The sequence below is a fragment of the Rhinopithecus roxellana genome, chromosome 1, assembly GCF_007565055.1.
Source record: "Rhinopithecus roxellana isolate Shanxi Qingling chromosome 1, ASM756505v1, whole genome shotgun sequence".
NCBI lineage: Eukaryota > Metazoa > Chordata > Mammalia > Primates > Cercopithecidae > Rhinopithecus > Rhinopithecus roxellana.
Window position 1 is genome coordinate 175,070,946 of NC_044549.1, and position 16,908 is coordinate 175,087,853.

The window sequence follows — 16,908 nt, forward strand, 5'->3', positions numbered from 1 at the left end:
ATATTATAACTGAATTATTTTCTTTAGCTCCTTTGATACTCAAATCCCTTGTGTGATAATGACAACAACAATAAAATAATAATAGCTTACATTCATCATACTGTTATTGTGTGCCAAGACCTTCTCATGAATTATTTTACTTAATCCTCACAACCCTGTGAATTAAGTGGTAAAATTAGACCCCATTTTATAGAGCAGAAAATTGAGGTTTAACGAACTTCAGTAATCTGCCCAACGTTACAAGGCTGATAAACGGTAGAATAGATATTCAAATTAAAACCCAGACTTCTTAACAAATAGATCTTAAAAGTCCAGTGGAGGAAATGAGGTTACAGTAACTAAGTAGTATTCTCAAGAAAATATGGTAAAGAGCTATTAAAAAAGGGTCGTAGACAGTCAGTTCAAAAGCAGTTGGTCTGTTTTCCCAGCCTCCTACTAATTCATCTTGTTCTGTTATTTATTATTTTTCCTATTTTAAATATTGTCCCCTTTTCAAATCCAAACCAGTATTTCTCTTCATCAATGAAGAATTCCTTGACAACCCTACTTCAACTCTTGTTCTCCACGTGGATCCCACTTGATGTCTGCCCGTCAATGACCTTTATCACGTGCTATTTTGCACTAATAGTTATTTTTGGATACCAGGTTTTCCCAAATGTGCTTGGAGACATTTAAGGCAAGTGCTTTCAATAAAGTTTATAAGACCTTTTGGTAGTTACCATGGAGCAGGCATTGGGCTGAATGTATTCTGTTTCACTTGTACTGCCTACTGTCCTGTGAGATTAATACCATTATTACCTGCAGTTTGTAGAGGAAGAATCTTGAGGCTCAGAAACTTAATTCAAGTTCACATAGATAAATGCCTATACGGGATATAATCATTTTATTGGTATACAGAAGTGCTTGAGCGTGTCTTGAAAGACAAGTAGTATTTGAATGGGCACCAAAAAAAAAATAGGAGAAAGGACTTTCCCATTAGAGAGAATTGTATAAGGAATGGAGAATAGAATGTAGGGCAGTGCTCAGCAATAGCTAATAAATAGTCCAACAGATTTGGTCATCAGTGTCATTGGGAGGAACCTTGAAAGCAGCCCCTGGGAATGTGAACTTTTCTCCTACCTTGGGAAGCCACTGAAGGTCATGGTGCATGGTAGGGTAACTATGGGCAGTTTGAAAGTGGAAGACTAATGTAATGATTCTCACTTTGGGATCCGATTTACAAGGATATCACAGAGATGGTTAAGAGGATTCAAGAAAGCTTAGTGAAGCCCATTTCTTCACCTATCAGTAAGTTTCACAGGCGAAATGAAACATCAGATTAATATGCTTTTTTGTAGGAATCACATCAACTCTGTATGATAACACTGGTTCTCTGTTCTTCTTCAAAACTCTGGTCATCATTGACTGACTTTTCAACCCTAACTTAAGAGAGGGAAAGGAATGATTACTTAAAAGCTTTTTTTTGTTCAGAAATCAAAATAATTGCCCATTGGAAGTAATTAAAAAAGAATGTTGTTGTCTAACAGAGTAATTCAAGGAAGAGTTGCTCCAATTCTGACAAGTCAATAGTGGCAGAATGGAAAGGAGTAGATGGTTCTTAATGATGGAAAGAAAGACTAAAATTGATGAAAATGTTACAGCATGAACCTTGGGAGTATTGAGTTTTGTATTTTTTTAATGACACCAGCCATGAAGAATGAGGAGAAAATTAAAAGTTAACATTTGAAGAGAAAGTGCATAAATGTTAAATAGGAGCCAGATCATATCACTGAAATTTATGTTATGTCAAAAAATATATCTTAGGCTGAGGGGAAAAAACAGGAACCTTTTTTTCAGAGTCCTTATTCAAGTATCAGATACATAAGCCAGAATTTTATTTGTTTTGTTTCAGCTTTGACTGAACTACCCTAAAAGCAGGTTTGACGTATATATGAAAATTAAACTTTCAAATTAGGTATATTTCAAATCTAATGTTTTAAAAATAAATTCAGACCTTTTTTGGGAAATTCTCTATTTCAATTAAGAGCTCATCTTTTTGCTAACTGGTTTAATGGGTTGTCTAGAATTTTATACTTTTATCTTCATTCCTGTTTTACTTTTCTGCCCCCTTCTCAAATTCTCCTTCTGAAAATATTTTTTCAAATGTGAGATCTCCTTGCTCAACAACCTATTTAAGTCAGAACCATTTGTATCTACTCTGGCCAGGTTGTCATTTGATAATCTTGTTATGGACCAAATGATTGGTAGCCTAAGAAAAACCACCAAATCCACGTGTGCCCTAAAGTTAGTGGCTTTGAAAAAGCAGAAAAGAGGTAAACATAAAAACCACTACAAACAAATGATTTGCACTTTTTTATCTGATTAAATTATAAACAAAATTGAAAAATAAAGATCATTTACCAGTAATTTGAGTATTCCTTCCAAGTTCAGAAAATTTTAATGGAAACTTTTCTCCAGGTTTAGGCAAATAATTTTCTTTATGTGTAACCTTTAGAAACTCTGGTAGAGGTGTGTAACTTCTTAATGACTAAGTGGCAAAAATTTACTCAAGCAAAAAATTTCTTGATAGCCATTTTATGTCCTATTATTACCCCAGTATTGGAATGCACAAATTTTTGGCTAAGTTATTGAGTCTGTTAAATAAACTGGAGCCTCTAGAGAGAATTCAAAAGCAGTAACAGTTTGGAAGTTAGGAATAGTAACATTTAAAAAGATTATTATTTTTTTTTTCTTTCAGCAAATGTAAGTATCAGAAACCACACTTTGAAAAATAAACATATTGGGGGATACATACGTGCACACACATATGTCTTTTAAAATATATTTCTTTTTTAAAACCCGTCTTTGAATCAAGTGGATGTAATGTGCTACTTTTAGAATGGAAAATGCATTTACTGGCACGTCTCTGTTCAAATTTATTTTCCATGTTTTCTTTAATAAGACCAATGTTAACTTAGCAGGAAAAGTTACTTACAGTGCCAGCTGAGGTTCTTTTCACTTTACACAAAGTAGATGTTATTAAGCTGGGGAGAAAGATTAATGCATTTCCTGCTAATTCCATAGAGGAGAACATGTATCTTTATTAATGTTAATGGTGGGGGCCTCTCATAATGTTATAGAATAATCTGCTTTAGCAAAGGTTTTTCTTCTAAAGAACTTCATAACATTTAAAGGTTAATATGTTAGGTAAAGAACAATATCTTAAGACAAGTGTTTTTATTACAGGACATGATGGGATGGTTTATATTAAATTATATGATGATTTGAATGGGAAAGAAGAAAAAGTGCATCGCTTCTTGCCCTCAACTTTAATGCCTTTAATCAAATAATGACCTTCTGGAAAATAGTTAATTTTAAGCATTTGGAAAGATCAATACCACTTTGCCACCAAAAAATGGTCTAGATGATGACATTTGATGTATTTAAAGTATCATTTCACCCTTTTAACCTAGTAAATAATTTAAAATGCTTTCAGTATTGCTTTGCCACTGTTTTGTTTCTCACTGCACAGTGTTATGATTCTTCATAAAAAAAGGTCACAAGTGGGTGTGTGAAGCATTTAGACCTCACACCTAGAAATGGGGTTGTATCTCCATTAGGTCTTGGGTGTTTCTGCATTAGGACCCCTGCCCCAAAAGTTATATGTTTAAATAGTACCTTTGAGGCAGAGTGTGCATAAAACATATGAAAATAGAACCCTTCTGTAACTATACTGTTGTAATGTTGTTTTAGTTGTTTTTTTCAGACAGAAAAAGGGGTGGTTTAAAACATTATTAGTCACTTTGCATCTTTGGGATATCTTTAAACCGTTATGCTAAAGGTGAAGGATTTGGTAGCTCTGACAATTAGAACCCATTTTCCCCCAGCTTGTAGAACACACTGGTATGAAATTACCCTTGAGTGCCGACAGCTTTGTTTAAAAAAAAAAAAAAAAAAAAAAAAAAAAAAAAAAATGCCCTCTATATTAGCATGTTTGTGGGCAGATTAAAAACTGTCTTCATTAGCATAAGTAACACTTACAGATTCTTTTAAAAGTAGAAAATTATTTGCTGAATGATAAATTGCTAGCTTTATAGTTAGTTGTTGTTGAAAATGTACTCATTCAAATGCCTGGTGTAGTTTAGTCTACAATACTGAATTTTTTGTTAGAAGTACTATTTAATGGATTATGTACTTAATCCTTGTTCCTACTACTTGCTTAAATGTAATTCATGCTTTCCACTAAAATGTTTGTATCAAATACTTTCCTATTTAGATTGATTTCTTTTAATATCATAAATTATTATACTATATGCCCCAGAGATTGGAACAAAATATTCCTGCAAATAACACATAAAAGATGAGGGTGAGGGGGAATAAATACAGACTATAAAATGTTTTGCTTTTTAGAACTCAAATTACCATTCTATTTTTTCAGATGTATTTTTCCTTCTTAGTTGGAGTAAGAATTATTTGTCATTTTCTTTCTCTTTTTACAGCTCTTAGTTTTAAAATGTATATGTACATAATGATAATATATACATATATGTATATTGCATTAAATGACTTTTTTTCTCAAAAAATACCAAAGTCTGTTTCCTCCTGGAAAAGTAGTTATGTTACATACTCCCAGCTTTGTCACAGAACAGGCCTTGTTAGGGGTTCTCTTTTTATGCATGTGAGGCTTTATAAAGTACAATAAATTCATTTATGAAAGGAGGTTACTTTCTTGACTCAATTAAAATCATTGTGCACCCCTTATCTGTTAAAATGTTAGAAGCGAATTGACTTGAATTAAATGTTCTAAAAAGAGTGGAGTGGAAATCAGAGATTGCGTTTGGTTGGAAATTAGCAGCTGAGAGATGAAGGTGCCAGGATTTTTATTTAAATGTGGTACAACAAGATTTTGTCAGTAAAGCACATCATTAGAATATTGAGTTGAGAACTGCTAATTTTTCCTTTAAAATGAGCATACAGTCATGTGTTTCATGGACCATAATAAATTTCCATTGTGTTATCATTGAGTTTGTTTTGCATTTTTGCAGTACTGATTTGGCAGTTATTCTGCATTTTTTTTCCTTTTTTTTTTTTTCAATCTTACATTTCTTTAATAGTTCCCTAACCAAAACCAGTCAAAAGAATGTTACTTATTTCATGCAGTCTTAGGTTTAGCATCTTTTGCACCATTTTCTTGCTTACGGTAGCAAGACATTTGCAGATGGTTCTTGGTTACTATAAAGTACATAACAGTATTTCCTTTGTGGCAGATGGAGTTAAGACTTTTAGTTCTCAATAAATGTAGGTTTACAATACATAACTTTACAGGATTTGTGTTGTATATAACAGGTTTGAACATATTATCTCAGAATTCATCTGCATGGCATTTTCAGCTTATTCAGGGTCCATGCCAGTTTTTTTAAGTAATACGGGGAGCACTGTGATTGATCGCAACAGCTCAAGGCGTGATTTTGAATAGAAACAAAGGGTTTAGAACAAAAGGTGTCAAATTAAACTTTGTCAGTTTGAAAAGTAGTAACATCCTGAAAGTTTTACTAATTTATTTACATGTGGCTACTGTTTATATTTTGCCCTCTTTATATGCAGTGTAATGTTGCTTGGCAAATTTACTACATTTAAAGTTTAGGTTGTTCCTTATACCATTTTAGTTTTCTGAGAATGAATCGGTCTCATTATTTTAAGGCTGTTAGTCCCCTGTCTTTTCTACTGTTCAAAATAGTTGTGAGCTAATTTAATTTAGAGAACAGTTCCCTGTTCCTTCCTATGGTCTTATGTATATCAAGTCCCAGAGACCTCTCTTAAAAATGTGATTATGTTTTGTTTTGTTTTTTGTTGGTGTTTTTTTTTTCTTTTTGCAACAAAGCACTGCATTTCATTCTTCATCTCTGCTCCCCCACATAAGTCTATGCAGTTATCACTTACAAACTAGTACAGTACTTTGGGGAATCATTAGTTTTGTCAGATATTAAAAATATTGTGACATATTCATTTTCTTCCCTAGTTTATTTGTTCTAACAATATCACTTGTGGAAAACTGACCTAGAAAAAGGTATTGAAGTATTAGAAAGCATTTGGCTTCTTTAGTCATTTTCTGCAAAACATAAATCAGATTACTGTCATTATTAATAGAGTAACAATCAATAGGATTTGAGGTAGTCAAAATATTCCAAGGTATTTAAATAGCATTAGAATAAATTATCTTATTTTTGCCAGTGTAAATTGGGAATGAGCCAATTTATTTCTACACTGACAGAGAGCTAATGTGTCAAAATGTCTGTTTTCCATTATTTTTTAAGAGCAATGCACATCAAGAGAAGCAACGCCCCCCCCCCCCTTTACGTTTTTTTGGAATACCCTTTAGAGCTAACAGTTCCCAGCTGCACCGTTAAATATTTTTCTAAGAAGCATCTGATTTCAGTCTCTTAAAATCATCGCATTTCTTGAAAGGCTAGTGGAGACCGGCTTCAACTTATAATTCATCAAATTATTTTTAGATAAGGAATTAGAAGTATTATTTAAGGGCAGAGGTTAATAGCAAACTACTGGAAATGTTATGTTAGTCATGGGCAATTAATAAAAATAAGGATCCGTCTCGTAAGTCTAGAGACACGGAAGTGACAATAAGAGCAAAATATTTGTTGAATGAGTCGGGGCTCTTTTTCTGAAATATTTGTTAAACCAGCATGAGTGTGATTGTTTAGGAATTAGCTATCATTATTAGCCATTTTAAAAGAACTAATGATTTTCTTTTCCAAAGAACATCTGTGATCCCCATGTTTTTTCACATATATCCAAGTGCTAACTGATCTCTGCATTACTTTAAAAAGTTTCTAAAGGATGTGAAAAATCACTGGAGTTTTTCAGCTCTCTCCAAGAAGCTTTTCTTACATGAATCATTCTTAATTTAACTTTTAGCAATTTTTAGTTACAAGCATTTATTTCTAAAAAAAATTCTTAGATGCTCAATGTGTAGTATTTATTGCAATAGTAGAATACTAGCCAAGTTTAAAAAAAAAAAATCTGCTCTGCTCTTCGTGAACCTCTAACTTCTTTTGAAAGGTATATAAAACCGTGTGATCTGCTGTGTTCGGGTAGAGGGGTCCTGTCAATTATGATAGCTAAAGGAGGCAGACAAGGGAGAGAGGGAAAGTAATCTCACCCACAGTTAATATTCAAGCCTACCGGAAGATAATATATCTAAAACCTACATAGCAACAAAATTTAAAGGTAAAATATAAAGAATAGCTTAGTTGTAGGAAAATGTATATTTTCAGAGCTTAATTCAGATGGCAAATATTTACCAGTAAGAGCTAAGTAAACATCTCCAGGGCACCATATGCACGTGGGTCTCAGATACTTCAAATGTTCACATACAGTTTTATAGTTAATATATTCACATAAATAGAACTGAAATATGTCATATTATAGTATTCTGGAAATAAACATAGAATTGCCATGGTTAGAAGAGAAGCAAGTTCAGTGACACTGCAGTCACAATGATTTTTATGTTTTATTTAGCTAACAGTCTTTCAGGTAAATCTTCAGTTTACTGCCTGCTGTCTTAACCTTGAATTATGCATTCAGTGGCATCAAATGAGTGCATGGTTACAAGACCATCCCATGCATATATTTACTTAATTAAAAGACCTGTTGAGTAGGAATACTAGTAGATGTCATGAGATATAGCAGTCGTCACGATGAGCTGGTTAACAGATAGGCCTTGGGAAGCGAATAAGTCAGTTTTCTACCTTTTCTTTTAAAATATTTCAAGTAGGCCACTTTTGGGAGAACAGACCATGCTGCTTTCCACTACATATTGCAGTCAAAGAAGAATCTTCTCTCTGATGGTTTCAGTTTGAGAAGGGAAGGAAAGTTATGCCATCCTCTGGCCTCACGCCTGGTAACATAAGAAACAAAACCTTCCTTGGCTAGATCTAAAAATTTCATAATAAAAAAAAATTGTACTTCCATTTTCATCCAATTAATTTATTTAAAATTTCCAAGAAATGTCTTTGTCTTAGATCGAGTTCCCTAAATGCAGAGCCTACGATGGGGAGTCAGGTGGTGATGATTTAGTGGGGGCCCTAGGAAGAAAGGAGGAGGATAGGGAAGAGAAAGAGGTCCCGTAAGGATGTGGTCTCAGGCAAAATCTAGCCCTAGATTGATGGGGGAGGGAGCAAGAATGGGGATGACTGTCTCTGGAGAGTAAATTGAAGGGTAGAGTAAGTTGTCGGTTTTCAGAAACAGGGGCAGGGACTTTGTGCCACTGGGTCAGCCAGTCACTGGCCACCCGGAGTGAGGAGATCAGTGAAGAAGTGTAGAGATGGCTTCAAGACATTTTTCCAGAGCAGAGTGCAGGTGAGAGGTATTAGCAGGCAGCAGAACGGCTGAGGGATAGCTGCCTTGGCTGGTGGGGGTCTGGATGGGACACCTTCACTCTCCCCCTTCATTCCATTGTTTAGTGTCCATCATTGCAGCCAAGGTGAAGACTTGAGATGACTGGAAAATGTATTCTCATGATCATTCAGTACTTGATAGATAACCTCAGGGTAAAAACTGGGCCTTGGAAACATCAGAGAGGTTCAGATTTTGGCAGTCATTGGACATTTCCTTCTCTCTTAGTCTAAGAAACCTATTAAATTCTTGCCTGACAAATCATATGCTCCCACTGCAGCAGGCAGAAAAATAGGACTCCAGTGTCTCTTTTTGGAGAGTTCTTTCATGGCAAATTCCTTTAATGCCCATTCTTTTTTTTTTTTTTTTTTTTTTTTTTTTTTTTTGAGACAGAGTCTCGCTCTGTCGCCCAGGCTGGAGTGCAGTGGCCGGATCTCAGCTCACTGCAAGCTCCGCCTCCCGGGTTCACGCCATTCTCCTGCCTCAGCCTCCCGAGTAGCTGGGACTACAGGCGCCCGCCAGGTCACCCGGCTAGTTTTTTGTATTTTTAGTAGAGACGGGGTTTCACCATGTTAGCCAGGATGGTCTTGATCTCCTGACCTCGTGATCCGCCCGTCTCGGCCTCCCAAAGTGCTGGGATTACAGGCTTGAGCCACCGCGCCCGGCTTTAATGCCCATTCTAATCATTATGCCTTATACTGGACAACATTCTTGGTGGTACAATTGCACATGTCCTTTCTGTTTCATACGTGTACACACACATAAATGTTCACACATGGTTTTCTTTCAAATCTAAAAACTGCAAACTTAGGAAATCCTTTTAGAAAAAAAATATTTCTAAAATCTGTCCTGCCCCTTAAGCACTTCAGTATCTTCAAATGGTCAGCCACTCATCAGACAGGAAAGTTGTGTAAGACTGAAGCACATCAACTTTGTTTTTCTCCTATTTCATATATTAAAAAATCTGTGATAAATGCTCTCTTACCCTCAAAGAGTCGGAAAAAATATGTCCCTCCTTTGAGATGCAAATCTGATTAGAAACAGAGTCTGCCTCCTTGACAGCCACAGATAACCCCTCTTAACAAGTTAAAAAAAAAAAAATTTAAGCAGATTGGCATGTTCTGAGCTTATGAAAAAGTTAATTCAGAGGGTTTTTCCTTTTTAGCTCCTAAAGGAAAATGCCAGCCCCCTTCATAGGCACAAACTGACCTATTATGCCCTTGTCTCTAAGGGATGGTTATGCGAGCTGTTACGCTGGAAAGAAGATCCTTCTCCAGAAAACAGAACCCTGTGGGAGAACCTCTCCATGATCCGAAGGTTCCTCAGTCTTCCTCAGCCAGAACGTGATGCCATATATGAACAGGAGAGCAACGCAGTGCATCACCATGGCGACAGGCCGCCCCACATTATCCATGTTCCAGCAGAGCAGATTCAGGTTCGTTTACTTTGGCCAATTCAATATAGCAATAAGTAAATAAAGCTTTAAACTTACCAGGGAAATTAGCGTTTCTCTTCCTCCTGCCAGTCTAAACATAGGCTTTTTTGCAAGAGATAACAATACACTGCCATCTTGCTCAGGGGAATAAAATGAAAATGAACGTACTTTTTCCAACATATGTATTGTGTTCCTCTTTCCTCATCCCCCAACCCCCAAAGCAACAGGAACGCCCTTTTTACACTCCTTGTTTGGCAAATGTCTCTTTGTTGGTATTGGGTTTTGTGTTAAGAGCTTAAAATTTTTGTACGTTTTTCAAAAATCACAATTTAAACCACCACCTATTTTTTAATTAATACCACAGTGCCCCTGAGGAAAAGAGCTACCGCTGTTGCTGTAAAGGAAGTTTGTAGAATCACAGTTTTATACATTGGATTCTGTCCAGAAAGAGGGGAGGGAGGCTTAATTGGAATCTTGCTTTACAGTCCTTGGGCCTTCCTTCACCTTGTATTTAATAGCTGTCTCCCCACACTTTACAGAATGTAGGTTAGGGGTGAGTCATATCTGTTTGTCTTTCCTTTAGAGCCCCTCTCCCACCACCCTTGGGAAAGGAGAGTCTAGAGGCGTTTTCTTACCAGGCCTGCCGACCCCTGCACCATGGCTCGGTGCTGCTCCTCAGGTGAGCGGGCACAGTTACCTATGCCAGCAAGGGACACAGGGGGTGACCTAAAGACCTGCTCCCCAGGTCAGGATTTTCAGACCTGCAGAGGCCATACTGACCATGGTCATGGCCAGAGCTGACTGTGCCAGCAGATGCAGCCTTATGCTTTATCATGTCATGGGACTTGTCACCATTCATCTCCTGAAGACACTCTCCTGTGAATTTAGATGGAAAAGTTCTGGGATCAGGTAGTCGTTGGAGCTCTTAGGGCCCCAGTTGCTTAGGAAGCGTGTTGTCATTGAACTTGAGCTGTATAGCTTATTTTTGTTAAAGGGGATGATTTTAGCTTTCTCTTTCAAAAAAAAATGCCATTGCCTTCCAGAGTCCTAAAATTCTACCACTGTTGAATCACCTGCATTCTGCAAATTTTTAATATTTCTGTGAGAAATTATATATGTGTGTGTATAGATATATACGTATAACTAAAAACAATAATGGAGTTGTTTATCTCCCAGGACAAAAAACTTCTCAAGTATGTGTTAAAGATAAAACAAGTTGACAAAGAGCTTCCCTTTAGGATATCAAGCACTAAAATAATCGTGAAAGCCTGAAAAACTTTCTGTTTAGCAAAAACGAAAAAGAGAAAGATATATGTTAATTAATTTAAAAACTACTTATTTGAAAATGCAAATTGTTAATAAAATTGCTTCTTAGGGGTATGAAAGGAAATGCATAGAAATGTTATCAGCATTCTAATATTTTGCCACTTAGGTTGATTTGCTTTGCTGATAAGAATTATGGATATCGAGTGTACAGTATGTGCATGTGTGACATATTTATGTATAATTGTGCATGGAAATTATAGCACATATACATATACTAATTATGAAAAAGTGTCTATACACTAAATTTAAATCCTAATCACATCTGAGTTCACTATAGACAAAACAATTCGCTAGCCGTCGTATGGTGGACTGAACCTTTGGAGGTAAGGAAAAAGCTTGCAGTGTCAGCCTAGTGCAATTTGGTAAGAAATTGTGTGTGTATTAAATTGGAACTGTCTGATAGAAAATTCACAAATGTGAGAATATCAGAAATCCTTCAGTCTCATGACAGATAACACTGAGTAAGAGCATAAGCTCATCTTCTTCCTGGCCATCCGATGAGACGGAGCAGAGCACAAATTTCTTTCCCCACTGCTCTGTAGCTCACCTTTCTAAAATGTCTTTGAAATCCTTGCCTCTCAATCTTCATTTTAAATCTTTGTTAATTATTTACATCATCATGTGATGTGCTGTCTTCGCCTTTGATGCGTATCCTTCTAGTGAAGTTTATGGCTACATTTTCAGAGCACTGAGCTTTCACTTCCTCCTCTGATCTGTGATAAGGAAGTGCAGTAGCCCCCAAAGCTCTATTAATTCATCCCTTCCTAGTTCATACCATTTTGATTTTTTTTGTAAATGCTGTGGGCCATTTAGCTGGCCTACCTTTTCATTCTAAATCTTCATCCCTATCAAAAAAGCTATATGTAGGACCCTGGATCACATGTTTCCTGATTCTAGACGGCTTTGTGTGGAACTCCACGATAGCAGAGCTCTGATTGTCTCCTTGTTTCTTTCCAGCAACAGCAGCAGCAACAGCAACAGCAGCAGCAGCAGCAGCAGGCGCCGCCGCCTCCACAGCCACAGCAGCAGCCACAGGCGGGCCCTCGGCTCCCCCCACGGCAACCCACGGTGGCCTCTCCAGCAGAGTCAGATGAGGAGAACCGGCAGAAGACGCGGCCACGAACAAAAATTTCAGTGGAAGCCTTGGGAATCCTCCAGAGTTTCATACAAGACGTAGGCCTGTACCCTGACGAAGAGGCCATCCAGACTCTGTCTGCCCAGCTCGACCTTCCCAAGTACACCATCATCAAGTTCTTTCAGAACCAGCGGTACTATCTCAAGCACCACGGCAAACTGAAGGACAATTCCGGTTTAGAGGTTGATGTGGCAGAATATAAAGAAGAGGAGCTGCTGAAGGATTTGGAAGAGAGTGTCCAAGATAAAACTACTAACACCCTTTTTTCAGTGAAACTAGAAGAAGAGCTGTCAGTGGAAGGAAACACAGACATTAATGCTGATTTGAAAGACTGAGATACAAGTATTTGTTTCATTCAACAGTGCCACTGGTATTTACTAACAAAACGAAAAGTCCACCTTGTATTCTCTCAGAAAACCTTTGTTGTTCATTGTTTGGCCAATGAATCTTCAAAAACTTGCACAAACAGAAGAGTTGGAAAAGGATAATGCAGACTGCACTAAATGTTTTACTCTGTTTTACAAACTGCTTGGCAGCCCCAGGTGAAGCATCAAGGATTGTTTGGTATTAAAATTTGTGTTCACGGGATGCACCAAAGTGTGGACCCCGTAAGCATGAAACCAGTGATTTTTTTTTTCTTTTTTTTTTTTTTTAGTTCTTATTCTGGAGCCTCAAACAAGCATTATACCTTCTGTGATTATGATTTCCTCTCCTATAATTATTTCTGTAGCACTCCACACTGATCTTTGGAAACTCGTCCCTTATTTAAAAAAAAAAAAGAAAAAAAAAGAGTTTGTTACTCTATTGTATGTTACAAAAGAACTATAGACTGTGGAATGCAGTTTAAAGATGACATATGCCAACAAATGCCTTGTATTATATGGCACTGCCGTAATTCAAATTTGTTTTTATTTTGGAAATAAAAGTTCACTGTAATTTTTTTTCATTCTCATTATTACATGATTTTTTTAAAAAAAGGAAAAGAAAATGTGAAACACAATTTAGTCCTCATTATTTATTTGTAGATCCTGCAGCATCATGTTGTAATTAATTTTTTGGAAGTTTCCGTTAAATGTAATATTGCTTCTCTTGTTACCATACTGATTCTTTTCTATTTATAAATGTATTTTGATGGGCAGTAAAACAAAGTGTCTTAAAAGTTTTAAATAGAGAAAATGTGCTTTACACAGTTGCCTATAAAAAGTGCTCTATGTTATCCAAGCAATTCATACTATAAGCTTCACTCTTATTGTTGTATGCAATTTTTACTATCATGCAAATAAGCTTAGGTAAATAAAACTAATAGATCACCTTAGAAAATTATGCAATTAATGTGAAAATAATTGATGTTTGCAATGTGTCTTCCTTTGGTTTACAATCAATTTTAAAGCTACATCTGTATAAAATTTCTGTATAAAGGTGTATTTCTTTTTTATGAGTTTATGGCTATGAAAACACCAGCTATTTTGTTACAGCTGGCTGTTTTTATAAGTGTATCACAATTTTCTTTATGCAGAAATGTTCTGACTAGGAGTGGTTATTGACTGTAACTACACAATTAAAATTGTTTGTATCGTATGACATGGTAGGGTTTGTCTGCTTATGTGAAGTAACTTTAAAGAAGAGTCAAAGGATGGCCCTCTCATTTAGGTGCATGTTAATACTTGATATTTTACTGATTTTAAAAAGAGCAATTGACAAGTTACTTGAAACACTGTAAATTGAAATCACAAACACATGCTCATTTTTAAATAGGTATGAAATTTCACAATGAAAATAACCTGTTTTGGTTAACATTTTGCTTAATAGAGATAGGATGGTCAAAAGACTGTCCAACAAAAACATAAATCCAGTCTCTAGCAGTTATGTTCTTAGAATGGATTCATCTATGCTTATTTCACAATACTTCATTTATAGCAATGCTTTTCCTTAACCTTATGTACAAATATTTCTAAAGGCCATTAATAGTAACAAAATGGAAAAAATGGACCTTCTGTATAAAAACCCCTTAGTGAGCTTTTTTTTCACAAGTTATAAATGGAATAAGTTAATAACTGAGCTCATAAGTGTATGTCATAACTGTAAGAGCCACATGAAGAAAATAGGAATGACACACCTGGTATTTAAACACAATCTTCAAAATTCTTGCAACATTAAACATAGTAAAATGCCAGAATATAAAATGAGGTGTGCTAATGGTCACAGGATTGAGGCCAGCATTACAGTTTGGGGTGATTTTTCTTTCATTTGCTTCCTCGCTTTGTTTCCTAGATGCTAGTAGGGGTGTCTGGGTTGCTTGAGATACCATTCTGCAATTGCCCCTTCTCTCTCTGCCTACCATTTTCTCAGGCCCTGATGAGCTTATTGGTAGGCAACTGGGCTGCTTTACTGTTGACTGAACTTGTACTTTAGAAACTGAAATGGAATCATTGAAAATAAAGCTTTAAAGTTCCATTTACTTTAGAAGCACAACTAAGCTCCTGTGAAGGCAGCTGGTTTGTTGCAAACTTAAAATTGTACTGAAAAGTTGCCACTTTTTATTAAGTAAGAAAACACAAACATTCTTGCTCACTAGAGTTCAGAAAAGTAATAATTTGAGCCAAAGGAATTTCAATTAAGAAAATACAAACTAGATTTCATGTATTTAAAAAATAGAAAATAAAATAGAAACTCGGATGCCATTAAGTTATCCTCTTCTTCTTTATATCCCCTAAGTTAAAGGGAAAAGGCTGGATATAGCAGAGAGTAGAATTGATATCCTTAATTTTTAACCAGCCCAACCCTTAGCACAAGGTGTCAAATAGGTATGAGATTTAGTAATTTTTTTGGAAGGAGAAATTGGGTTGCAAATAACTTTCCCATTCCTAATAACCTGAATTATTTTGAAATAATGTTTTCAGTGAAATGATGAATGTGTGTTTGATAATCAACATAACAATGCTAACGAAATTCCCACTTAGATTTTTTTAACTTTCAAAAGTCAGCATGGTTTTGATAATTCGATATTTTAAATGCCCCCCCCCCCCCCCCCCCACACACACACACACACAAGCACATGTTAAACAATGATAGATGGAGTGAGCAGAAGTGTTTTCAGGGAGGATGGCACATTTAAGACTTGCCCAGATGATCTTCCATATTGCTCCCCCAATGTCATTTACCACTCATGCCAGTCCTCTTGTTACCTGTAGCTATGGCAAAATTCCTTTAACAAGCTTCATTGTGTTCAAGTATTTCAGAGACTTTTAAAAGCTGGGCATGACGTAGCGTTTTGTGCTGTTAAGACCTTAGCAGAGTCAGGTAGTTTACGGGTAATATTCAACCTTGTGCATCTGAATCTGTCATGGATTCCCTTCACTCAGCACTTTGCCACTAATTTGTATTACACTCTGTGGCCATATAATACTTGCACATTATGCAAAAAATAAAATGTTGATAGTATCTCCTTGCCACACAGTATGCAGAGTTGACACAGAACCTTTGAAAACCAAGGTAACTAATATGTATGTCCTGGTTGTGTGGCGCTTGGTAACAAAGTCTGTACATATTATGTATAAAGTGTGTATTGGTTAGCATTTAGTACTAAGAAATTCTGAGTTTAAGTGGTTTTTTTTTTTCAAAGTAGCGATATCTATATCTGTGTTTATCTAAAAATACTAGCTTGAATAGAAAACATTCTCAAATGGTTCAAGATTGAGTAAAAATGAGAATCCCATACATTCCATTATTAAATTCCGCCCTATTCCCAATTGTTAGCATCTGGCTGATATTAAGGTTTTTGATTGTCACAGTATTCTCAATAAATGAGACATTCTGAACTGCCTGGTGATATTTTCAAAAAGCAATTAAAATGTGTATTCCCTATAATACAACTGATAGAACTGTTGTGTTAAAGCAAGTTGGAAATTTGCATGATAGTGTGGGAAACCAATGGAGGTCCAAAATATTAATCATATCTAAAATATCAGAAAATAATACTAGTCTTCCTTATGCATATTTTTGTTAAGAGGGCTTATGAATTCAATGTTTCTTCTGAGGCAATCATTTTAATGTAAATACTAAATACTTGCATGTCTTTTGACAAAGGCTAAACTACAATCTATTAATATGCACATTTTTGATAAAATATAAAGTACCCTAATTAAAGAAATTGTGGTAGAAGGTGTATGTCCTGAATACTATACCTGTTTAACAATACCAAATGTTAAATAAAAATAGTTTGAAATTAATGTTTAAAAGATGAGCAACATTTTTAAGACTTTTTCACATTACCCTACTTATAGGGAGCATATATCTCCAAATTTAATCCCATCGAAAGAACACCACCAAAATTACAGCTTCTTGCCTTGTACCACGGTTGTGTGGTTATCTTTTCCCAACAATTATTTTCAGTTGATCATACACTTACTGTGATCAAAAGCACTTGACTTGGGCCCTGTTCTCTATGATAGTGGTTGATGAGCGAATGCAGTAGAGCAGTATGTTATGCAAAGTAAACACTTGCAAAGAAACTCCAAAGTGACATATTTTGCAACAAATGTTGAACATTATTTACTCTGAGTTGAATCAGAAATATTTGCTTTTTGTGGTACTCAAATACAAAATTTTCATTACAATGCCA

General features: G+C 35.8%; 1 protein-coding gene across 6 annotated transcripts in view; it reads left to right on the plus strand.

Annotated features, from left to right (window-relative positions):
* The window catches only part of SATB1 (SATB homeobox 1), a 99,798-nt gene extending 83,285 nt beyond the window's left edge, over nt 1–16,513 (plus strand). For 2 of the 6 annotated variants that reach the window (XM_030933421.1, XM_030933423.1), the window contains exons 10-11: nt 9,623–9,826; nt 10,410–12,089. In XM_030933421.1, the coding sequence (XP_030789281.1) occupies nt 9,623–9,826; nt 10,410–10,556 (351 nt within the window). In that variant the 3' untranslated portion in view covers nt 10,557–12,089. Of the gene's footprint in view, nt 1–9,622; nt 9,827–10,409; nt 12,090–12,109 lie in introns of those variants that run through there. The other 4 variants (XM_030933425.1, XM_030933413.1, XM_030933418.1 and 1 more) reach the window with 4 other exon arrangements.
* The last annotated feature ends 395 nt before the right edge of the window (nt 16,514–16,908 follow it).